We start from the raw sequence: 25,774 nt of genomic DNA, 5'->3' as shown, positions 1-25,774 counted from the left end.
ACAGCAATGGCACTGAATGACATTATCACCTTTCTGCTGGGTGATACCTCCTCTTGCCATCTGCCAGCAAAGCAGTCTGTGTGAGTGATCCCTAATTATTTTATAGGTAAGATATATTGTCCAGACTGGCTAGCTAATACGCCTAGGAGTCACTCTGTTGTAAGATCTATAGGGGCGGTAATGTGTGATTAAAGGGCCATGATGAGCAGCTGAGGTACAGGCAGATCTGGAAGAGAAGATCTGTCTAGAACCTGCAGCTTAGATGTCAGAGGTAACAGTCTTGAAGCACAAGACAATGTACTACTGGAGGTACTGTCTTCAGGTGAGACATCATGACTTATTGGCCTCAAGTTTCCAAACCAGACAACACCACTCCGTTACACGTAAATTCCCCCGGATTTGAAACTCAGTGAAATTGCTTCCTCTGCCTGCCTGACACTGCCATGCTGTTCCTCTTGTGCTTTGCCAAACTACTGCAATCTTACAGCAAAAGAGATGGCTTCAGCGTTACATTTGTACGCTCCACCTGTGGAGCACATCAGAATGATTTGGGATGAAGGGTATGGGGTTAATGTGATTGCTGCTGGATAACTACGAACACTGAAGCACTGGCAGGTACACTGGAGAAAACAGGAAAATGTTTTTAACTCGAAAAGGGACAAAGTAAGTGGGAGTCATTATTATCAGAAAGAGTGCAGGATAAGGCACAGGGCACTTAGGCAAAGAGGCTGACACTTCTCTTTTTGGTAAAAACTGCGTAGTCACTAAATAGGCTGTGGAGAATTGTTTACATTTCTTCAGGGAATGTTGGGTTTACATCTAGAATTACACTATAGCACCACACAACAGCAGCTGTTTACACAAATAGAAACTCCCTAAGTGTGTGCATACTATGCATATACATACAACCATATATTATCCAATACAGACACACCTCCTTTTATGGTGCCTCTCAAAAACCTTGGTCTTGAGAAACAAGTCACTTACCGTTCACAACGAACTCCAGTATAGCCTTCTTTGCAGAGACACTGAATTTTTTCGCCATTTGCCACACAGCCAGTTGCAAATCTTTGAGAAGAAGCAAAAATATTATTGTGAGCATGTCATCAAATACGCTTTACACTCTAGAGGCTAAGCTCAGTTAAATGACTTTCAGATTTAGAAGTTTTTATACCACTAAATTACTTCTTGACTAATTTAATTGCCTCTAGATAAATTGCTGTGACTAATTCTTTGACGTTTCATATTTTTCCTCTAAATTCTTTCCTTAGACTAAAAAATAATAATTTCCTAGCCCTCTGGACTGAGTATAATAGTTCACTACCCAAAGGAATGCCTAAAATAAACGTTAATAAAGATGTTGTAAAATAAAACAAGTCTGGATAGCTATTTTATCTTACTAGGCAAAAATCAATAGCCTATGTGAGACAACATTTGCTCCTGTTTGGGTAGCTTTTTTTTTTTAATGGATGGAAACATTAGAGGATATTTTCATATAGCTAATATTGCTTTGGGTTGGTTTTTTTTTTTTAACCAAGGCAGAATAGAGTTGTGCACCATTTTGGGGAGCTCTAGAGTATATCTGGTTAACACAATGAACACTTTTGTCTGCTCTTTCTAGCAGACTCATCTAGATTCACATTTCTACGGGGAAGAAAACCATTATTTGGCTGATGTTTGGTAAGGAGAAGGCAGGGAGTGAAGCGGGGATAGGCTATGTTCGCTATTTCCATTTTTTAAGCTATAAACAGTTGGATGAAGCAAGTCTGTGTATCAAAGACAGATGTCTGCACTAAGAATTACATATAATTTGATTAGGTGGAAAATTGTCAACTCCAATAATGCCAGGTGGAGTGCCTTTCTTATGTCAGGAATGGTATTTACCACCCTAATGTGCAGATACGAAACTGCACAGTTTTATGGTCTCCCTAGGTATTTCAGCTCTCTTAAAGCAAAAGATGACTAAAAATATGTTGTCAGCCTTAGGCAAGCACCTGCAGAAGAGGCCAAAGATGTCAAAAACATATGTATCAGAGAGTCCTCTGATAAATGAAAAACCTGTCTATTGTCTGCTAGCGGAAATCTCTTACTTAAGGCTACTTGGTGTTTGTTAATGCACCTGGTAAATACTATGTGGTGCCTTTATTAATTTATAGGTTTGGGTTTTTTTTTTTTAAAAAAAAATTATTTAACACATTTCACATTTCAGAACTGACCAATGATGACAAACAACGTGGCTAAACATACCATGCATTTAAAATGCAATTTACTGCCCAATTGTAAAAGCCTGGCGACCTTATTAGATCGAAGGAAATTTAATTTCTTCTAGCTCGGAGCTTCCACCTGAAGAGCAACCATATTCTTTCAGAAATCTAGATATGTGCTTAAGAGCTTTAATGTTTTTATATTATTTTTGCACCTTATTAAATTTTCTGAATTCATATAAAAGGCTTGTTTCATCGTTGTCACTTATCTCCTAGCCAGAGTAATGGTGTTAAAGGTGAGATGAAAGATAACTTATATCCTGCATTTCAGTACACAAGAAAGATTCTGGAGATATGCCCAGTAAGGGAAAAGACTTCCATCCTATATTTCTCACTATGAAGGAGTTACTGGTGGTTTTGTACATAAGCCCATTACAGTTGCCTGGGGCTCCCCCAGGCGATGAGCAGCGTGCCTTTGTGATTCAGGAACTGAGTGAGAATTGGAATACTCAGCCTATTAAAAACGGCAATGCCATGAGACAGAGCACCAAGTTGCTGCTGGTCTAACACGCCTCAAATGGGTCTGATGCCCCACCGTGCTAAGGGATACAAGAATACAGAAAAAGATCATTATCCTCCTATGGTAGCAGGGTTTTGGGCTGGTTTTTGGTTGGTTTTTTTTTTTCTTTTTTTTCTTTTTCCCCTCTCCTTTACCCTCTGCTTGACTACTCATGACCTTTTACTGTACCTGTTTGTGTAAGGGCAAGGACACACCCGACAGGAACCTTGAGTGGCATCTCCAAAATAACCATCTTTACAGCGCTCACATTTCTCCCCAGCAGTATTATACTGACAGTTCTTAAAAAGGAAATAAGACAGACAGTTAACAGTGCTTTACCACTCAATATGGCTTCATTATTATTAAAAAAAAATTATAGCCAATCTACTCAGAGGGTATGTTCTTTCCCTTTCAAATAATGAAGCATTTACTGCCAAACTGCCTTCACAACCAGGATAGATTGATTCCAGTCATTGTCTAATTGTAGAAAGCACAATTTGCTCACTACTGTGGAAAAGCAACAGGTAAATAACCATATTTTTAAAGAAATTCAGTCAGATGCATAGTTTGTTAAGGAACATTCCATCAATGCATTCTCTATGTCTTGATATTTTGATTAAAAAACACTATGTTTAAATGGATCTTTAGCTTTTGCATTTTAACACTAATTAGAAAGCAGGTATCATTTAAAAGCATGCAATTAATTGAGGCCAAGTACATTCTTAAAAAAATCCCAGGAAATTAATATAAAAAGTATTTCTCTTAGTAGATTCAGATCAGAATTTCATTTCATGTACTTTCTCTGGTGTATATGTAATTTGTATTTATCTGGGGTAACTGGAATAAATAATGAAAAGCAAAGGCTAGGAAAACAAATGAAAATGATACAACTGAGCCACTTTTTCCATGATAAAATTGTTGGGAATTATACCTTATTTTAGAAACATTCTTAGTCCTTGTGCTGTCTAATTGTCAGACACATTCGGACTCGGTGATCTTAAAGGCCTTTTCCAACCTAAATGATTCTATGATTCTACATTTATACATTATGGGGAGTGGATGAGCAAGTTTCTTTTGCATTACCTAAAGCACTGCTAATTTAAAATAGAAGTTGTTCAAATACATTTTTGAGCAGCTGTAACAATTCCATGTGACCAGCACTCAAGAGGCATTAGAGCTCCCAAGTTCTAAAACTGTTTTCTTCAATGTGTGACAGGCTGATCCAGTGTCCCACAGAGCTGAGGGTGTACTAATAGAGAGAAAGATGGAAAAAGAAGGTGGGAAATTGGCTGGAAGCAGTCACTGAGCAGACTGCACTCCCATTTCATGGACTTTGATGGCTTAGGGCTATGGTTGAAGGCCCTACTACCATGTTTTGCAGCAGAGGGGCATTTTTCCCTACAAATGAGAAACAGTTTTGCCTTTGCCATCTCCTCTTAGACTCCATACTCCTCCACATTTCTTCACACCCAGATTCCCTCAACCACATCAACAGCCCTTCCCTCAGACTCTGCACGTAGTAAACCCTAATTTATTTCCATTTTGGTTAAAGAACTAAATTTGTGGCTCAGTTGTGAAAGATTCTGCGAAAGAACAGGAAAAGCTTCAGTTCACATATGGGCCTTTTAACTAGGGGAAAATAAAGTAATACGAAGACACTATATTTGCAAAAGGAACCATTTTAAAACTCATCCTATATAAAAGCTGATGCATATATTCCTGCAAAAAGCTCATGGAAAATTCAGACTGTTTCTGAATAATTACTGTAAAGTTTTATAATCCTGAAGAATAAATTAAACTGCAAAAAGAGTAAAAGAGAGGTATTTAAAAATATTTGTGTGGGTTTCATCTTGGAGCAACCTCCTCTCCACCCCCCCAAGTTTATTTCCTGGCTTTTGTTTCGCTCACTCTGTCTATAGATACGGAAGCAAATCCATAATTGCCAAAGAAAGTTTAAGATATTTCACATATAAGCCACTCTGAATGTGCCATGCTGTTCCTCTAGCTACATGTCGTAGAAGGACTGGAGAACATAATCCAGTGCTGCCAAGGCATGTTGGAATGAAGCCAGAGCAGCAATTCCCTCATGGGTCTTCCTTCAAGTTTCAGAGGGCTAGAGATACCCCTGGAGTCACAGCATCTCCAAACCATCAGGTACTGCAAACTCCGAAAGGAAGACTCTCAGCTGACTGGGCTGTGCCCAGGCGGCCAAGAAGGCCAACGGCATCCTGGCTTGTGTCAGGAATGGTGTGGCCAGCAGGAGCAGGGAGGTGATTGTCCCCCTGTACTCAGCACTGGTGAGGCCGCACCTGGAATACTGTGTCCAGTTTTGGGCCCCTCAATACAAGAAAGACATTGAGGTGCTGGAGCATGTTCAGAGAAGGGCAACGAAGCTGGTGAAGGGTCTGGAGCACAGGCCTTATGAGGAGCGGCTGAGGGAACTGGGGTTGTTTAGCCTGGAGAAGAGGAGGCTGAGGGGAGACCTTATCGCTCTCTACAACTCCCTGAAAGGAGGTTGTAGTGAGGTGGGTGTTGGTCTCTTCTCCCAAGTAGTTAGCGATGGGACGAGAGGAAATGGGCTTAAGCTGCGCCAGGGGAGGTTTAGGTTGGAAATTAGGAAAAATTTCTTTACGGAAAGGGTGGTCAAGCATTGGAACAGGCTGCCCAGAGAGGTGGTGGAGTCCCCATCCCTGGAAGTGTTCAAAAAACGGGTAGATGTGGCACTTGGGGACATGGTTTAGTCCAGTCTACCCTTGATTGGCTTAGAGTAGACTTGGTAGTGTAGGTTAATGGTTGGACTGGATGATCTTAAAGGTCTTTTCCAACCTAAACGATTCTATGATTCTATGACTCCATATGCGCCCATATGGTACAAGGAAGCCAGAGTAGAGTGTGTCGGGGCACAACAGAAACACCTATGTACATGGTGTTAGACATGAAACAACACATCATGGGATGAGCAAGTCTTAGCACCATGCTGCTGCTGGGGGAACATGCCTTTCAGGAGGAAGGGCAGGGACCATGAGGACACAAAGCATGATTAATGGCAGAGGGCCGGCTTTTCCCCACACATGAGAACCAGTTCTTCTGCCTTCTCCACCTCCTCCTGCACTCTCTTCTCCTCCACTTTCAGCGGCGCAGCAACGCACCCCTCTCCGTCCACCAGCACACAGCAGGATAGCTATCGCCTGAGCTGGGGACGATTGCACTGCTGCCACAGAGGAGTCAGCCTGGGCTTAGCCTCACAAAGCCTTCTCTGGAGACTATCACTGGAGAGAAGCTGAGATGTGAAGGTGCTGGAGTCCAGTGCTCCAGGTGAGCAGGAAGAAGGAGGCCAAGTGAGCAAGCTTTGCACTTTGGATATGACACCTGACGACTCTGCATTGGGAAGCTTCCTTGTCTTCTCTGCACCACTGTAGGTCTTTGTCCCATGGCTCCTCTACAGAGAAACAAACTTGCTCCTTATTAGGTGGAGGCTCATGATGGAAATACAGGCCCTCTGGGCTTTCATTTTTTTCCATGTTATCCTGGAGGACTTTGCTTGCCCTAAATTTTGTCCCAGGGCCAAGTGTTGATTTAACTCTATCCATTTCAAAGTTAATCCAGCTGTGACAAGGAGGGGACAAAGAGAAACCTAAAGAACATACTTCAGGAGGTAAAAGTGAAATTTGCTTTTTTTTTCCCCCTTTATAATTTTCATCTGAAGTAAAACTTCCTCATCTTTATAGCTCTGCTACAGCATTTTCCTGTCACAGCCTGCCCTGCCCCTCCAAAGCAGCAGCCTGTAAGTCATCCCCCAGAAAGTGCTGAATTGGTTTATAGTTTCCATTAAAGCAAGAGGGTTGGTTGAGACAAAGTCGGGGGGGGGGGGGGAATGACATAACGCGCAGGAATGCACCGCAGGCAGAACAGATGCAGCACGAACAAGGAAGAAATAACAGAGAAGACAGACCAGGAAAGATGTTGGCAAGGTTCTTGTTTACACAGTAAGTGAAAAATTAGTGAAAAGTTTTTAAGTGGGAATTTTTCAGAACAAACTGTTCAAAGAAGCGTCAGGGATCCAAGCACAGTCAGCCAAATGTCACACTTGCATTGCTACGAGGGCTGATCCACTCCCATGAGGCTGCTTTATGTTCAACACGGTGGGCCAGGGAGCAAAATCTGCCCCACTATATCTTCTGTAACAGCTGAAATTTTCTAATTAATCTAACTTCTATCCCCTTTATCTCACCTTATTTACTGCAGTATTTTTTAATCCATCTAGCTGTAAATTAAGATTAGTGGAGATTTACTGATGCCGATTAAACAAGCAATACTGCAAAGACTATGTTATGCATGAAAAGACTATGTTATGCATGAATGCACTATTTGTCAGCGTCGACAAACCCTAGTGTATATGTATAAAACTAAGGACTGCATATGCCAGGATAAGACCCCATATTTATTATAAATAACTGCAAATACTTACATATGTGCTAATTTGGTGACTTTTTGTACGATGAGGTAACAAAAAGTATAGGGGAAAGAGGAAAACAAAACCAAGGACCCAAATTATTCTAATCACCCACAACTACATTAAGCATACATGTAAGTGTATGCAACTTATGCTCATTAACAGTACAAGATACAGAGAATGAGACATGCAAGGATTATTTTTAGTTGCTAGGAATTTAACAATAGTTTATAGTGCATACAGCTGTAAGGTAAATTTTTTTCTCCTTTTTTCCAAATTAATTTCTTGAAAGTTAGTATTTACTTACCATACATTTTCCAGTACCATCTTGACACCTGTTTGAATTTCCATTGCAGTTGCAGGGGACACAGCGTCCAGTAAATAGCCCTTTATTCTCACGGTAAAATCCAAGGCCACATTCCTAGACAGTAAGCAGAGAGAAAAAAAAAATAGTGAGTGTTGGTGGAAAGTTTTACAGGTTATGGGGAAGGCTATTTTAAAATTGTTTGCCATTTACAAGGAGTAGTGGAGGTGTACATTTCCTGGCAAGCTCTTCTAAGTCCATACTATTGCTTAAATAGTAAGTATTTTAACACAACAAATGGCAATGAAGAATGGAGATGATGAAGTTTCAGCCTAAGCGTCTGAACCCTGTGCTCTACGCTTCGTGGTAGCGGGGATTTCATCCATTTGACTCTAACCTCTGAGCAAAACACATTTCCTCTGGCTATGTACAAAGGTGTAGAATATGACTTAAACACAGAAAAAGATTTGGATACAGATTCATACTACAGTCTTCTCAAAGAAGAACCCTCCTGGGGGCTATCACAACTCAAATGAAGCATGTGATTGAGAAAAGCCAGGACAAGGACAAGGACAAGGACAAATTGTGCTTGACAAACCTGGTCGCCTTCTATGACAAAGTAACCTGCCATTGTTCATGTGGGGCGAGTGGTGGACACTGTCTACCTGGATTTCTCCAAGGCTTTCAATACGGTTTCCCACAGCCTCCTCCTAGAGAAACTGATGTGTTACGGTCTAGACAAGTGGGTGGGGAACTGGCTGGTAGGCTGCACCCAGAGGGTGGTGGTAAATAGCTCCTTTTCAAACTGGCAACCAATAATGAAGATTAGTATCTTCATAAGTGATCTGGATGATGGGATCAAGTGTACCCTGATAAAATTTGCCAATGATACCAAACTGAGTGGGGAAGCAGACAATTTAGAAGTGAGAGCCGCCCTGCAGGAAGGCCTGGATAGGCTTGGAAGAGTGGGTTAACAAGATAATATAATATAACAATTTATATTAACAAATAAAACAAATGTAAGGTCTTGCACCTGGGAAAACATAATCCAGGAGTGCAGCACAGGATGGGATCTACCTGCCTGGGGAGCAGCTCTGTGGAATGGAACCTGGGGGTCCTGGTGGACAACAAGCTCAATATGAGCGAAGAGTGTGCTGCTGTGGCAAAGCAAGCCAGCAGGTTGCTGGATTGCATCACCAAGAGCATCACCAGCAGAGATAAAGAAGTCATTATCCCACTCTACTCAGCACTTGTCAGGCCACACTTGGAATACTGTGTTCGGTTTTGGTACCCGCTATACAAAAAAGATGTGGACAGGCTGGAGAGGGCCCAGAGAGGGGCGACAAAGATGATCAAAGGACTGGGAAGCCTGCCATATGAGAAAAGGCTGAGAAAACAAGGTTTGTTCAGCCTTGAGAAAAGAAGGCTTAGGGGAGACATTATCACCGCATTCCAGCATTTAAAGGGTGGCTACAAAGAAGATGGAGACTCCCTTTTTACAAGGAGTCACATGGAAAAGAGGAGGGGTAATGGGTACAAGTTAATTCTGGTGAGACTCCGATTGGACACAAGAGGAAAATTTTTCACAATGAGAACAATCCACCATTGGAATAATTTCCCCAGGGAAGTGGTGGATTCCCCAACATTGGATACTTTTAAGATTCAGCTGGACAGGGTGCCGGGCCATCTTGCCTAGACTGTGCTTTTGCCAAGAAAGGTTGGACCAGATGATCCTTGAGGTCCCTTCCAACGTGATATTCTGTGATTCTATGAACATATGGAAATCTCACATATTAGCTAGTGTTTATATGAAATCTTGATACTCATTGAACTACGGTGTATTCCTTGGAAATACTTCAATGAGATATGTCTTACATTAACTCATCATGACTTCCACAATGTCTACCTAGAGCTATACAAAGCTATGCTTACACAGAGTTGGTGATATAACAAAACACACAGCAGTATAATTTCTAAGTACAGGCTTGTCCTGGAGACCCAGAAAGCGTGTGAAGAATGTTCAGCTATTGAGGGTACAGGAGCAGAAGCACAGCCTGTCATATCAAAGTCAGGTTTAAATAGGGAGCTGAACCAGAGGAAGATTATGAATGAAGCAAGAGACATGAAGTTTGTTAGCCTACACCAGGAAGGTAATAACTAAAATGTTAAAACCAGGTTCTTGCTTGGCGTGGGCAGGGAAAGCACAAGGGTAGGGAAAGTATAAGGAATTCTGCCTGGGCATGGAGCCTTCCTGTATACAGACCAATTAAAAAATTCATGCCCACCTTCTCTGCTCACCATCCTCCTCGCACACCAACCACACCAAAAATGACCAGACATAAGTCTAGCCCTTCTATTCCCTAGCTCCTTTTCACTAGTAACTAAGCTGGTGTGGTGCAAGGGAAGATCAGAGGCTGCGTAGAAGCGGGGAAAAAGCAGTGCTCCCCACAAAGCAAACACCTCCCAAGTTCCTGCCTCCGGCAATGTACTTCTATATCTGCATCTGTACCTCACCTGTGCCTTCACCATTAGGGGCTGGCCCCAATGACATTCAGAAAATGAGTGACAGTTGAACTTTAAAGCCATAAATCTTTTCTCATAGCAATTGCACCTTCAAGACTGATGGGAGTAATCTGAAGAGCAAAGGGTTTGCAGGACAGTGTCTCAAATCATGTTCCAGTGGTTTGAGGTGTAGGTATTTATGCCGGGACAGGATTAAGCAGTGAATTTATCAAGCATGTAACTACCGGGGGGGGGGGAATCACTTCTTCCAAAGCAGATCCCAGGAATATTGAGTTATTGCTGTTTAAACAACAGTTGCTAGTGGCGCCTTTGCCTTCTTTACATGCGGGACAAATGGAAAAAAAAAAAGTATGCCGGATACTAATATCATCAACAGCTTTTAATATTGACTTCAGCGTGAGCAGGGACTGAATTTAGAATAGGCACTTGAAATTTTTCAGATACATTTTTAAAAGGGTGAATATGTTCCCTGAACAACAGGGAGCCAACATACACAGCTTCTGAAGAAACCAGAGCCTGAAATACATTAAACAGCATGACTAAGTAAAATATAGGCTCTAATGCATACAAATTCTGTTTACTGAAAGTCTCTTTTTGGAGAGCAAAATGAATCACTCATTTTAAAAATATACCTAAGTGCATTTGGAAAAAAATCTAAGCAGCTTTTTGTTTTTCTATTTATGCCGTCTTTAAAACAACACATTTGGAGTATGTGGGCACTTTGTTTTCCAAGCAGCATTTGTGATACTGAAAAATTGATTCCATACGAAGATAAAGCTGTAAGCACTTTCAAGAGCTTAGGAGTTCAGGCTGACTGTTTTCAAGTTAACAAGGATTTAAAAGAAACTTCTGGCACACGCTTTTGTTAGCAAAGTACTTAGAGATATAAGAACATTAGCCTTCTTATTACTTTTATATTAAGTAATTTAGAAGCTGTTATCAGGTTAGTTCATTTAAAAACAAAGAGAAAGAAGGAAGCAAGCGAGGAAGGGAAAACGAACAAATTACCTGTCTGAGGTAAAAATCGCTTTGAACTTGTTTCTGCTGACTCCTCTCCTGAAGGTGAGGGTACGACAGCCTCTGTTGCATGCCTTGTGCTAGACATCGCCCCAGGGCTACGAACGTGACAACCAGCCATCCTACATTCCTCAGCCTCTGCGCTTGGGCCATCATTTCACTTTAGCTCCACTGTGAACATACGGTGCTATCCTTTCGGCGCTCGCCCGTTCTCTTATACTCTCCCTTCTTCTCCAGCTTCTGACTCAGACTAATGAGGCTCTGCGCTGTGACGGGCCCCACCTTTAAACTTTATACGTGAGTCAAGTTGTACAGCACACATTACCGTTCCTGAGGTTAACAAGTAACCCCGCAGTTCCTGTAGCTCAATATATACCTAAGTCAGGGTGTGGCAGGCATCACCTCCTCCCCACCCAAGGCAGCCAGACAGAGCTAGGTGATTAGAGCAGTAAATCACTGCCTGAGTAATGCTGCATAAACATACAGGGCGTACGAACTACCCAGATGAGTGTCTTGATCACTTCCTCTGGCTATGTATTTCCACTAGGTTATATAAAAAAACCCAACACCTTCATTTATAAAGGCAGTATGTTGAAAGCAATGGGATGGTAGTAGGAATTTCAGTCAATGCTCATCAATTTGCGTGTGGCACAGAACATCAAATGTGCGAAAAAATAAGTTTCCAGAAATATTTCCAAAATGGTATTCGACAGATGATGAAGAGCTGCCCTGAGCAGTGGACGTAAAACAGCCATAGATGTTGTTTTGTTCAGTCTCTCTGCAGCTGCTCTGGTCTATTCTTTCTTTCTCATTTCAAAAACGTTTGCAAGGTTAGTACAGAAATTGCTTCTTTATGGTAACCCTCAACCATTTTCTGAGAGAATAATTCCTCATATTTTATGCACTTTGTACACCGCTTATCTCTCCGGTACTTTATTCTGCTGCCTTGGGTGCTTACACATGGGAACAGTCAAGCTCTAAGCTAAGCAAAGTGACAACCAAAAGAATTATACCTACAGGAGCAGCATCATGGACAGGACATACAACTGCAGCTAGGATTTCACCATTCTGCAGGTAACAGTATTACTTTGCAATGTTTACATTAGCTTTCAAAAATATCTCCAAATATTTTTTTGCAAGTATGTTAACTTCAGCTTTCAAACATTTTCCTATAAAAATAGGAAAAGCGTTAGTTGTTCTGTGAAAATAGGAAATTATCCAGAATTATCTAGGTTCAGGTATCTTGGACTATTGCTAAAATAAGGAATGCCAGGAATCTTCTCTACTGTGTAGCATCTCACAGACTTTGATCAAGTCAACTCTGACCCTCTCTCCATTAAAGTAAGTATCGACCGAGATTATTCAGCCTCTCATAGGGCATCACAGCGGTTCTTCATTATAGTGCCTTACACATGTAAAATGACATTCACAGCTCCACAAAAGCAATCACGAGTTGAATAACCCTACAGTACTCCTTAGACAGTGAAAGTATTTGAGCCATCGAAAGTGCACACGCTTACAAGAAGCACGTTTAATTACTTTAGCCTGTTCCTCTAACTAAACCAGTATGTATAGCTGCAGGCAAGACAGAAGATAATGGTACAGTATGGAGGCAAACGCTTCCTACCTGACATGAGTCACCCGCATACTCCGGAGGGCAGGAGCATGTCTCTACACTGTATGCAACGCTGCCGCTTCCTGCGCTGGTGGCTTCTTCCAGCCCAACCTCACCAAGGGTTAATCGCTGAGTCTCCGTGAAGTAAAGGCCTCTGATGTATAAGCCATCTAGTCTAGACAGGATTATCATCAGTTCTTCTCTGGATACAAGGTTATTGCTGCTGGCATGCCTGAAGTTTCCCTGCACATTAAGGGTACAAAATGAGCACAGCCTGGCTGCTTCTTAAAAAGAGTATCTGCAATGGATGACAGAAAAAGGGATAAAAACCCCATGGAACAGACCCCTGTAGTGCCAATTGGTGTGGAGTGAAATACGGGTCAGGAAAATAAATATAATGAACATAAACACAGGATAGGTGGGAAAAGGAATAATAAAGGCATAAAAAGAGATGTACCCTTTACTTTGCAAGGTACATATGGCTTTGAGGTATTGAAAAGTGAAGCCTACTGGTTCTTCTTCAGTCATCCAGATTTCTTCGAGGTATCACCCACCAAACCATAAAAGGGTGGAGGACAATGCTTTTATTTCTAAGAGTAAGTGAAGTCCTACAAATATAATCTTTGAGGGCTGCCTTCACATGCTTTCTTGCTACTAATAGACACAGCATTACTGAAAATGGAATCTAGCATGAAGAAACATTATCTTTTTTGCCTGTACATGAGACGGAAATAACCTGGTTTGACCTTCTGAACACAGATTTAAGGTAGGAATAATCCCCGCTAACTTTACCTGCCTAAATGTTGGACAGCCATTCGAAACTAGGTACCTAGACACAAGGGAAAACAGATAACACTTCATTCACACAAGGGAAAACAGATAACACTTCATTCCATCCCTATTAAGTACAGTCCGGGGCTGCGATGAATCATCTTCCATGGATGACGGATTCAGTATTACTCCCCTGGCCCTGGGGGGAGTGCTAAGGGCTAAATTGGACAAGATGCCTAACTTAGAGGTGCTAAAATTAGGTGGCATGAACCAGAACCTAGGTTCAATGTGGCAGTAAAGAGAGAAAAAATGCTGTTTATATTTAAGGTCTACAGTATTTAAGTTTATCTTCATTAACATTATCAAGTATTTGGTATTCCTCCACATATTACCCGACTATTTTTTATGTGCCACTGGGAAGAAAAGGGAAGGCCATTCCATTTACATTTCTTACCTCAACTAGCTGCACACGGCCGTAATATTGACGGTCAGGCAGTGGGTTGTTGGGATCCATGTAAACAACTTTCATTTGCTGACCCTACATGAGAATGAGGATATAACATTGCCGTTTCACTACTTTTTATGGTAAAGTGTTCAAATGCAATAAAATTTGGTGAATCACATTAATCCTGTTCTTTGAGGGATAAAAATGAAGTAATACCAGGAAAACTGTATGCCATTTTGTCAGTGAAGTGGTGTAGCAAGCACTGTGTTCTAGCGTCAGCAGGGTTTTCATGGCTTTTGCCTATTAATAACCTTGCTTTCAAATAAAACACCAAGAGAATTAAATTACTGCTTACCAACAGGAACTAGTTATTACTTTTGAGTAAAAGCATTTTTGCATTTTCAAACACTCCTTTGCTGCCTTTTCTTGTTAGAAAAGGAGCTGCCTCCTGATATCATCTTTAGAGCTTGCCTTGGAAATTTGTGGCTGGCATGAGGAGGTGAATAAGATTAATATTGGACTGAGGAACACAATTTGACCTGACATCCTGGTGCACTTTGGGTACTCCTGGAGTACTTTATGAGGCATGTTTCCCAATGAGAATCCTAGAATACTGAATTAGTGTTTCTGACTGTCTGAAGAAACAAATCCACTCCCCTGGTAATTTCAACAAACAGGAAAAGATTACAATTTTGGCCCTAAAGTGGTTAAATTAAAAAAATGTTAACCTAAAATGCATTTTTACTTCAGTCCCTTGAAGCCTTATAATTATGCTTAATTTTATGCTGAAGAAAATTCTCACAGAAAATGAGATTAATTACACATGGAATCCAGGGCATATTTTGTGGAGTTGAGGCTATAGTTGACAAGTGTGCAAGGCATTAATTAATTTTTTTCCACAGGTGCATTTTACAGAGAAAATTCTGGTTTATCTTTTTATTTGCTCTCAAGTCAGTTACACTTAATAATATGTTACTTTGGCAACAGAGTTAGGTGTGCTGATAGCTTTGAGCAAAATGCAGTAAAATCACTTTTATAGAAATGCAGCAAGTTGCTATAAAAGTTAAGCACACTATAGGAGCAAAATTTGCCATAGTTGTCAGGTAACAGAAAAAAATCATGATATTGTTAATGCTTGAAAGGAAAAAAAGAAATTCAAAACTTACTGTTAGTAGTATATCAGGTTTCTTATCCAGAAGAACCATGCCCTCACTAGGTAAGCCAAACGATTTCACTTGGTAACTTAGGAAGCCACCGTATGAAGAAAGCTATAACAAAATGCACAAGACCAGAGGTACTTTACTGCACTAGTGCTTGATATTAATATAACTTTGTATTCAAGTTTATCCCATTTTCCAGCACTGTAAATAATATATTTACTCTTTGTTCTTTAGTCCAAATATGAAAATGTATGTTGCTTGGAAGAAATTGCTTTAAATGTTGTTTACTTTGTGTATGTGACATCACTTTTTGAGCAGTACCTGTTACTGTTCTCTGGAAGGTTACCTGCATTGTTTTGGGTTTTTTTTTTTTTTTCATACCTGGGATCATACCATCTGTGGTCATGGGGAAATCAAATGCTCACATAAACATTGTTCTTCCCCAGACTCTACTGAACATATTTGGCCCATCAGGAGCAGATGTCAGACTGACAATGAAAGTGGCAGTGAAGCCCATGAACAGCCATGGATAAAAAGAAGTCAGACTACGCATGTTTAAAGGTGGCTTTCATAGGCCAGCATTTTCTAACCTTACTACAAATATGAATCTAATTGGGAATTCTTTGTTCCACCTCCTGGAGGAGAGGACATCTACTGATATCAGCTGGTATCAGCTCTGCTGCAAACAGACCATTGCTACGGGTTGAGCTGAAACAACACTTCCTTTGGCTCAACTATAGGTGACCACAGGTGGCCTCAAACCCAACTGAATGCGTACACTGCTGCCCAAAACAAAGACTTAGGCAAGCATGTTTGAACCATCTGACCAACAGCTTCCCTGGGTTGTGTATGAGTGACTCAGTTCAAAACATACTGAGAGGAAAAGAAGCTCCAGGCACAGCCTAGACAGTGTTTGTTCCAAGAAGAGCCTAGAAGGAAGGTTTGTGGGTATTAGGTGAAATCAGGTGTTTTGCCACAGATATGCTACTTTGTGTTGCACCCCTTGCTGGTTGCCCTTATGGCTTACGCTTGGTTTTGATATGGGAGGAAGACACCTTTGTTAGGTTTTGGTGTTCTGCAGGTAAGCACCAGCCTTTGCTCTACACCCTCCCATGTACGTTGATGAATTACAAACAAAACACAGACATCTTGGTACTAAATTTGTTTCTCGGCTCGCAGGGCCGTAATTAATGCTATTATCTTTAGCCAATTGCATTTTCAAAACCATCATTTAGAACATTGGCTATATTTTGCCAGCACAATCAAAACAACCCTGTATAATTTTTTTTTTCCAAAAATACAAGATAATTCAAATTAGAGCTAATTTCCTGTTTAACACACATTTTAGGACTGCACCATATGACAGGCTGTTATGTTACTGCTTTTTTAATGATTTTTTTTTTTTAAATGGAAAAATACTCGTGTTATAAACTACCCTCTGTATTCTACATGTACAGTATTTATTTTCTAACATTAATAGAATGTTAAAATACACCAGAGCAGAAAATGGGGATGATGTGATCAGAATTTCTCAATGACTGTTAGTTTCTGCAGTGCTATGGATTTGATTCCCTTTTAACTTCATAAACAAAAGGTAGAGAGAGGAAAGGAAATATACTCTGATAAATATTAATGTTCCAGTGGAACTAGTCAAAAGGTTTAAGATAATGGAAAACCATATTTATATCCCCATCATACTGAAAAACGTCTGGAGTGATCTTGTTCACATTTTCCAAAAGAGGTGCTATCACTGGAAGTAGACCAAAAGCTGACATTTTCAGAATGCAATAATGTGAATGATTGGTAAATTTATGAGCTTGTAAAACTAGCATTTTGGGGGGACTTTCACTACTACAGTACAACCAGTGTTAAAATACACACTGACACACAGTGTACAGTAAAAGCAGGGCCAAAAATAGAACTATTTTATTTACAGTGTTGCCATTATAAATAAAAGCAAGTCATGGCATGCCTAGTTAGATACTGTGACATGCAACATAAAACTCATAGCACTGTTCTTAATAGCTGTGCTTAAAAAGGGTTATTGACTGCTTTATATTTTGTTATGGGAACAACAAAAGTCCTTTTGGTTTAACATTGTAGTAGATAAAGTGCGCTTTATCAAGAAATTTCTTTGAAAAATAATCTGTAGACATTGAAACAACAGCCTCTATAACATTAACAAAAAGCACCCTAACTGAATGTGCTGTTCAACCGAAAGATATTTACCTCCGAGTAGGAGAGCAGGGTGAAAAATACTGCTCTAGTCCTTAAAATGGAGACTAAGAGGAACTTCGGAAATTGCACCATCTTTAATGCTCTTGTGTTTACCTCATTTATTTTCACTTGTGTGACAGTAGGATTGCATCTGAAAAGCCTGTGTGCCGTACAACTGGCTAGCAACTATTGACACCATCAGAGTTGCAAACAGGGACAATCTGGGGCTCTGGGCCTGCAAGACACCACTAGCAAAGTGCCCCTGGTCAGTGTAATCCCCAGGACGAAATGCTGATAGGTGTTAACCATGAGCAAGGGACTGCTTCCACGTGTAAGTAGAAAGAGCAGCAAGCACTTCAAAGAATACAAAGGTTAGAAAATGAGGTGTTGCTCTTCCCAAGCAACGTATCAAAAGCAAAAGGTTGGTTTCTTTGCATGCCAGTGAGCATGTAATCACCTTTTATTCTTTTGGAAATCTGCCCAGGAGCTACTCTAGGGAGTATAAAGGATATTTGGGCACACTGGCAAACTCTACATGTTCTGGGTTTCAGAAAAGCGGCTGAAGGTACCAGCTCCCTGAACCATAGCTCCTGACCATGCTTGTGAACACATAAAGACCTCCCTGGCATGCAGCAAGATGATTAATTCTGTATTATTGGTTATAATTTTCACATTGTACTCAAAAGTCAAATGCTGTGATTCCTAGCATGTCAGGGAAGAGAGATAAGAATCTCCTAAGGGAAGAGACAGAAATGTATCCAAGAAAAACAAGGAGACTGTTTATCAACGATGCTGGCAAAAAATGAATACATGTTATTAAAACAGATGAGCTAGGTGTCATTTACCTTCTCTCCCAGGTAAGATGGCGGTGCTTTCCAGTACAAACTATGCACTGAAGCAGGCAATTCTTGAACATCAGCCACTACACTATTACTGACTGGATTGAAAGTGACTGGAATGTCAATATTTTCATCCACTGCCTCCAAGCGCCAGTTCCTCATGTCCACGAACTAGTGAAAATACATAAAGGAAATAAAAGCTCGTTTCATCCTTTATTAAACTTTACCAGCACCAAGTAATGAGGAGAAATCGTTCAGCCTCTGTAATTCTCCAAGCACAAAATTCAACCCCTTCAGAGCCAGCCTAAAATCTTTGCCCAGTGGAGGTTACAAGGAACTGAAAAGAGCAGCACTGGGATAGATGTGCCAAAGCTACTTGGGATGCAGGCATTTGGTTTGTCAGCTGCAAACTAAATTCCATCTTCAGTCACATGAAGGCATAGCCCTTCTGGAGGTGACTAGGAGTTGTGTACACAAACCCAAGGACATAACTGGAAGGTGCTTTTTTAAGTCCATTCCAAAATCAAACCAAGGACACTAACCTAAAAGACAGTGCGGACCTGTTGTAGTATATTAACTAGGAGGGAGGGGACATGGCAGGATATTTTGGGGAGGCAGGCAATGTAGCCTAATATTTTGGTTCTTCAGTAATGCACATTTTGTGTTCATGGCTCTTGTTTCATGAAAGACCATACAACCTGTTATTTATCATTATGCTGGGGGAAAGAAAGCATCACGTGTATGTATCAGAACAGTTCTGTGGTGGGTTGACCTTGGCTGGCCAATGTAATAAAACAAAAAGATACGTTTTCAAAGACAGTCTTTGGTGAGGACAAGTAATCACTAGAGGAAATCTTCCTAAAGCAAATGAAAGTTTGCTACTGACTTCACTGAGGCCAGATTTTCATCCTTTGCATGTAAACAACAAAGTGCCACAAGCTGGATTGTATTGCGTCTATGTCTAAGCCTAAAGTCCTCATCCATCATTCTAGGGCTCTGCTTCTGTCTTTTCTTTCTTTTGCATTCTTTTTCACTCTTCAGCCCTCTTACCATTCAATTATGCTAGTAAAAATCTATCTTTTCCTTCTTTTCTCACCCTTGATGTCATATCTTTCTTTATAGGGAGGGAAGAAAGACAATTTTTACAATCTCTGTGGAATCTGTAACACATTTCTTAGGTTTCAAAATGTACCTATGATATAGACATGTAAAATGACATGTGCTTATCAAAGCATCTTGAAGGAGACCATTGATTTTAATGATGAACTAAAGCCTGAAGATAGAGGAATAGAAGGCCAGCTCAACTTCAGTCCAACTAGTGATTGGTAAACAAACACATGAAAACGGCCATTTCTGCTGAAAGGCACTTTCAGACCACCTAAGTTTTAACAGGCTGCACTAAATCTGCATGATTGCTTGCAGAATATTTCTCATCCTCAGAAACTATTAAAATATATTTTCAATTCTAGAAGAAATCTGGCATTTCCTTAACAGAATAAATGCAGGTTCATGAGAACAAAGAAAAAAACTATTGAATACACCTTGGTTCTACGACGATTTGTGCTGCGACAGTTGCTGGTTGCCCCAAAACAAAAGCAAGAGGTGCATCCCTTGGGATTAGAAGGGTCCAGATGAAAGGATCCAGGTCGGCAAATATCACATTCTGCACCTTCAACGTTCTCCTGTTAAGGCATAGTTGAACGAAATCTCAGTTTTCCTTTCGGTTTTGGTGAGGCCCCCAAAACCTTCTGCACATAAACCAAATCTTCTGAAAGAATATTTATTTAAATGTATGGAAACATGAATCAAAATGTGTCATTGTCTGGATAAACCATATTCCAAATGCAAACAAAACTGACTTCTTGGAGACTATCTTAGTTACAAGCTGTATTTCCAGTTTATAAAGTGAACCACTGAGTAATAAATATTACTCAGAGACAGCTGGTAACGTCCCTGCCAAAACCCTCCTGCTGGCTTTTCCAAACCTACAATATAAAAGGTCACTTGTGAAAGTTCACATTTATCACATTTAATTATGCAGATCAGAACAAAAGAAGATCTGGATATAATGATGTGGTGAAATGTCAACTGGCATAATATGGCTAAAAAAAAGCATGGGACCTGGTTAACATCCAAAAGTCGAGATGCAGATGCATAAAGGGGATCTGTGCAGGGTACAAACTGCTTCAGTGAGTCAATGGACATCTACACTGTAGCACTGTAACACCCTGCAAAGCCTAAGACTGCCTGTAAAACTGACAGATATGGAACTCATTAAAAAATGGCATTTAACTGCTACCGTGATAATCTGTGCACATACTGAAAGGTGTGATGCTTTTGTACAGCTGCATTTAATTCTTACTGAAAACTTAATGATAAACTCACTTCATTCACCCCATTAAATACCAAATAGTCACCGATGTGCAAACAATGCTTGTGGATGCAGAAGTAATTTGATTTATCTGACCTTACAGAGACAAATTCCTGTCTGGGGATCGCAAACATCTGGTTCCGTTCCATCTCTGTTACAGTTACACGGCATGCAGTTTGGGAAACCGTAAGTACCAGGAGCACACTGATCACACTGCCGTCCTTGTATTCCTGGTTTGCATCTTTATCAACAAACACACACAGACGAGGAAGTCAATGGGGGGGGCAGGAATGCAGCAAGGAAGGGGAGATTAAAACAAAAGGCAGGTGGATCTTCAAAGTGATTGCATGGCTGTGACACAACTTTATGACTTCCACAGAGAAACAGCAGCAGGTCAGTATTGTTCTCGGATTCAAACGGCGAGATGTTTTATATAGTCATGGAACTGATTAGGAATGGATTTGATTTTGAAGGATATAAATGCTCACAATGGAATTAGACTTCTGCAGCTATTCAGTGCTTGCAGTGCAGAACTACTCTCTCTATACACCAAGTTGTTGAAACATGGGTATTGTACACAGGTAAGTGGAGCTGGAAAAAGATTTATAGCTGGAGGATGTGACTGGGCATTTCTCAAGGCACTCACTAAGGCACACTGCTAACAAAAAGGTGGAGAATCCCAGGCATATGAATAATTATGAGGACTTCAACCTACTGCAAAGCTTGGGTTAGTTTACAACTGTTCACAAAGGATAGAATCCACTTTGCTCACAGTGGGGGCCGAATGCCTTGGATTTACTTAGTTGAAGTACAGAAGATGCAAAAACCAACACCAAACTATGAATAAGGCTTGAGGTAAGAGAGAACATCTTTCAGTGGCAGCAGCTACTTCATCCTACCTTTACAACAAAGTTGCACAGACTGATAAAACTAGTGAAAATGTAGGTTTGATGATCCCTCTTGCTTCTGCCTATGCTGGCAATGTCTGTACCAGTCCAAAGGAGGTTTCAAGACAGCAAAGATCCATTGATAAAGAATGTCTGCCGCCACTACCATCCACATCTTTACATTTTAGTTGTGAGAAGATAATTTTTAAAAGTCTCAGCAAGTTGGTGGAGTCTCCTTTGGCTCTTGGTACCAAATTTGTATGTGCACTAACACTACAAATTTAATGGAAATGAACAGTTAAATTATGCAGACAAGGTAGAATGCACTTCATGCATGAAAGCAATTACTCAATTCACCAAACAATGGGTGAGGTTTCTCAGAGTCTCTCTGAATGCATTAACAGCCCCTACCCCCCCCTCGCCCCCAGGTAACGAGCTGGATGGGGACTTTGAACTTCATGTAATCCACAGAAGGGAAGGTATTAATCAGAATGCAGTAGTTAGCTATATACTTCAGTAAGCAGTCCAAAAGTATTTGCTAAATGTCAAATTTTGCTTCAGATTTTTTTAGCAATAAGCTGTCATTTCTTTGATATTACCAATTAGGCTGCACATGAAAAATATCACTATTAAAATCAGGCAATACAGCTTTTACTGAAACGGAAAAATCTGACTATTTCTGCAAAAATTATCCTCATTTTTACTCAAGTAGAAATTTCCTAAGCTCTTTTTTTGAAGATTTAGGTTTCAGTTGACTGAAGTATTAATTTTTATTTATTTTTGCATAGTATTTATTTTTATTTTATTTTGTACTGTGTGGAGAAAATGAAAGCAGAAGACTAATGAGATTGAGAGTGCATCAGGAGATACAGGATATGCTACACTCTAACGCTGAACCCCAACTTCCACATACGAAAATTCTTGTTTTGCCCTTGGGATAAGATGATTACTCACTTCATATGAAAAGGACAGACTTAGGAAAACAATTTAAATTCAGGAAATAATATGAGTATTTGCTGAAAATTAGTATTCTCTGTCATATTTACAGGATTAATGGCAGAGCAGGAAGGATCATACTTCTCTTTGTTAGGACCCTGCAAAAATGATCAAACTGAACTAATTCTGGCCTTATACAACCTACTGGCTATCAAGTATTTGCACTGGCTATTTAAGGACTTGATGTCCCCAAGGAAACAATGGAAATGTTCAACTATACTAATACAGCATCTGAATTTAAGATAATTCCCTATGATTGTGGCTGTATGCTATATATATTTTAGAGAATTTAAATAAAAGAATAAAACTAAAGAATTTATTCTTATTTCAGTATGCTGAGTTACAGAAAAATAAGCACGTCATACAGAAGGCATAATTTTCAGTGCAATTATCACCTATGGCTCCCACTGAACAGTATTTTCCAAACAGCCATCAAATTTTCTCAAAACTCATTGCAAATATTCAAGCTTTACAGTACCTAAAACCACCACTGGACCGAAACCCAGACATCTGACTGTGGAAGGTCAACTGCAAAATTTTAAGAATTTGGGAGATAATGTACACCATTACAAATTACGTACATGTCCAGAAGTCAGGAGCTCTGATCCGAGGTCCTCTGAGATGGACAGAGATTCAGGGACTTACCATGAGTGACATGGCATGTCACTGGCAAACAGAATGCAAGCTCAGGAATCCTAAATCCCACCATTAGTTACCTGCACAAACCAAGTTTCCACTAAAACATCCCTGAAACAGCTGAGTCCTCACTATTGCCAAGCACTGCTTAAATCCCTATTCATCATCATCAGTCTCCTACATCCCCTCCAAATACCTGAAAAGAAGGGTGAAGTAAACCACTCATGCATCGTTTATAATGCACGTAACCCAAACTTACTTGCATTGCCCATTGGTTTTTTCACATTCTGGGCTTGTCTCATTAATGACTCCTTTTCCTGAACAGTTGCAGCTCTCACAGCCGGCAAGAGGGTGATAGCTGAAGTAATGTTTCTCACATACTTCACACTTTGGTTTCACAGTTTGCGGAGGGCAAATGCATTTACCAGTCACGTCATCACAAAGACGCTGCCCACAGTTGCATACTAGGTCAAAGAAAATGTTCTACAAATTAATCACATCTCAACTTACAATGATCAACTCTTACCAAACTAGGATATGAAACACACACACACAACCTGTATGTATAAAGGACATGACTCTTTTCTCTCTTTCGCTAGTTTAAGCTTTAAGTTGTTTGACTTCAACTATCAGAATGATGCGAGACTGAGACAAACCAGGGTCATGGAAACCAACTATGTGACCGCAATGGTAGTTTCAAAGAACAGCTTGAGACCTTGGCTCTTTTCCACAGATTGGTTGCTTAACTTCACCACAGGCATTATTATCACTTCCCCAAACTGCCAAGCATTAAACAATGAATAGTTTTGGTGTTAGGGCAGCACTTTTATAAAGTAATGTTAATAAACATGAAGTATAATATCTGGGAAAGCAGCTGAAGATTGTTGATACAATCTATAAATGTGCTGATGTTATTAAAAATATCAGAAAAAGAGGAATTAAGAATGCTGGCTCTGATTATGATAATTCTTGAGGGTATAAACTGGGATACAACAGTAATAACTTAGAAACGATTTAACAATTTAGCAGTCAGTGCAGAAAAATCCATTTGACCGAAAGAGTGGCAATATGGATTTTAACCAGTAAAACTGTAAGCCTACTACACCTAATCAGACAACACATGTGAAGGCACGCTTCATTGCGAACTAGGTGTACTTAAAGGGAACGGAGTAACTTCTGTGTTAAAATGAAAGCTATGCTATGCTAAATCTAAGATGGGTCAACTGGCCTCTCATAGGATCAAGCCCTACAAAGGAGCATGAGGCTGTGGTATCTATGCAGTAAAATCAGAGAATTAAACAAAAGGCCAGGTCAGGTGCTGGATAAGTCCGAGCAGGGACTTACACTTGCAGAATGGAAATCCATAGTAGCCAGTTTGGCATCGGCTGCACTGACGACCGATGACATGAGGTCTGCAAATACACTGTCCTCCCAGGGGGCTGCAAGTAGGGCTCGTGGCACCTGCACTATGGCAATTACATGGCAGGGCTCCGTTGTTGAAGAAAGCCACTAGTGACCTTGCAGAGTCCTTGCACAAGGCCGATGATTCTTCTGGGCTATTTAAATTGAAATATAAATCATGTAAGTACTGGCACTTGGGAATTGTTACGAGCATGCTTTGCAGTGGTTCTGTAAATTAGGGTCCTGTCTTTGTTCTTTGACAGAAGGATGGCATCAGTACACATGCAAGGATATAATTTAATTAAATTAGTGGGGAATGGCTTTGAACATGCAGGTAAGAGATTTTTTTTCAAAGAAAGTGCATATATTAGTCATATCAGGTCAGACATGGCAGGCAAAATACCAAATACCAAAGATGGAAATACCAAAGACAGAAAGATGACATAGATTTTCCTCTTTTGTACTGTGAGCAATAAAGCTCTACCTTTACATTTCATTTACAATAGAAAGTCATGAAAAAATGACTCATGGAAATTTAATGGGCCAGCATAAGCCATTAAAAGGATTTTAATGTAGCACAATTATGGGGCTTTTATACATATGTCTTTAATACAGAGTGAAAAGAATATTAATTTCCAGCCTGTTGTCAAATGTTCAGGTTTTTAGAAAATGATGCTTACTCAATATAAAAACTGTTTCCTCCACATTGGCTGATAAAATCAAATGACTTGTCCACTGTCTTTTTGTTAAGAATTTTGTAACTGTAGGTGTCTGCTGGAACAACTAAGATATTTTCCTTAAAACAACAGAAAAGCTAAATTGTACATTTCAGAGAAAAGCAAAACACACAAGCTAAGGCATTTATATATATATATGTTGCTTCATTATGCATTCTGGATTTTCTCAAAACCCATAACATTTTAACTGAAAAGAAATAGGAAAATATACTTATCTTTCCCCCCTCCCTGAGCTGTGATGCTACAAGCAGTGTACAATAAAAACTGTGTATGGTATCTTAAAAATTTAAAATAAAACAGAAGCAGTGCACAAGATCCTAAAAATTTGAAACACAACATTAAAAAAGAAAACCTTTCTTTTTGACTTTCATCTTTGCATCTATCTCTAAATGAATGATGAAACTGAGAATAACATTTCCAAGTACATTTATGTAATAAACGTACCAGAACCAGCATTCTTCCATCAGGTATCATCACTGTAACAGAGACCTCAGGTTCAGAAATGTCAAGCTCAATTTGGTTTTCTGCAATCACCTGATCCCGACAGCCAGAGGTATGAGGGCAAAATGAAGCATTGAAGGAACCTAGAAGAAAAAACGTAACGCCAAAAAATGTTCCATGTGCCAAAATGCTGAGAAA

General features: G+C 40.1%; 1 protein-coding gene across 1 annotated transcript in view; it reads right to left on the bottom strand.

The window, feature by feature from the left end:
- The window catches only part of LAMA3 (laminin subunit alpha 3), a 124,112-nt gene that overhangs the window by 30,826 nt on the left and 67,512 nt on the right, over positions 1-25,774 (bottom strand). The window contains exons 32-44 of the mRNA XM_075706040.1: positions 25,580-25,719; positions 25,079-25,194; positions 24,342-24,553; positions 23,257-23,461; positions 20,575-20,719; positions 19,649-19,789; positions 18,114-18,278; positions 15,058-15,159; positions 13,901-13,984; positions 12,688-12,918; positions 7,524-7,637; positions 2,953-3,062; positions 988-1,068 (exon numbers count right to left, since the gene is read on the bottom strand). Coding sequence (XP_075562155.1) covers positions 988-1,068; positions 2,953-3,062; positions 7,524-7,637; positions 12,688-12,918; positions 13,901-13,984; positions 15,058-15,159; positions 18,114-18,278; positions 19,649-19,789; positions 20,575-20,719; positions 23,257-23,461; positions 24,342-24,553; positions 25,079-25,194; positions 25,580-25,719 — 1,846 coding nt within the window. The remainder of the gene's footprint in view (positions 1-987; positions 1,069-2,952; positions 3,063-7,523; positions 7,638-12,687; positions 12,919-13,900; positions 13,985-15,057; positions 15,160-18,113; positions 18,279-19,648; positions 19,790-20,574; positions 20,720-23,256; positions 23,462-24,341; positions 24,554-25,078; positions 25,195-25,579; positions 25,720-25,774) is intronic.

This window comes from Pelecanus crispus, chromosome 2 (assembly GCF_030463565.1).
Source record: "Pelecanus crispus isolate bPelCri1 chromosome 2, bPelCri1.pri, whole genome shotgun sequence".
Lineage (NCBI taxonomy): Eukaryota > Metazoa > Chordata > Aves > Pelecaniformes > Pelecanidae > Pelecanus > Pelecanus crispus.
This window is presented reverse-complemented; position numbering and strand designations above follow the sequence as displayed.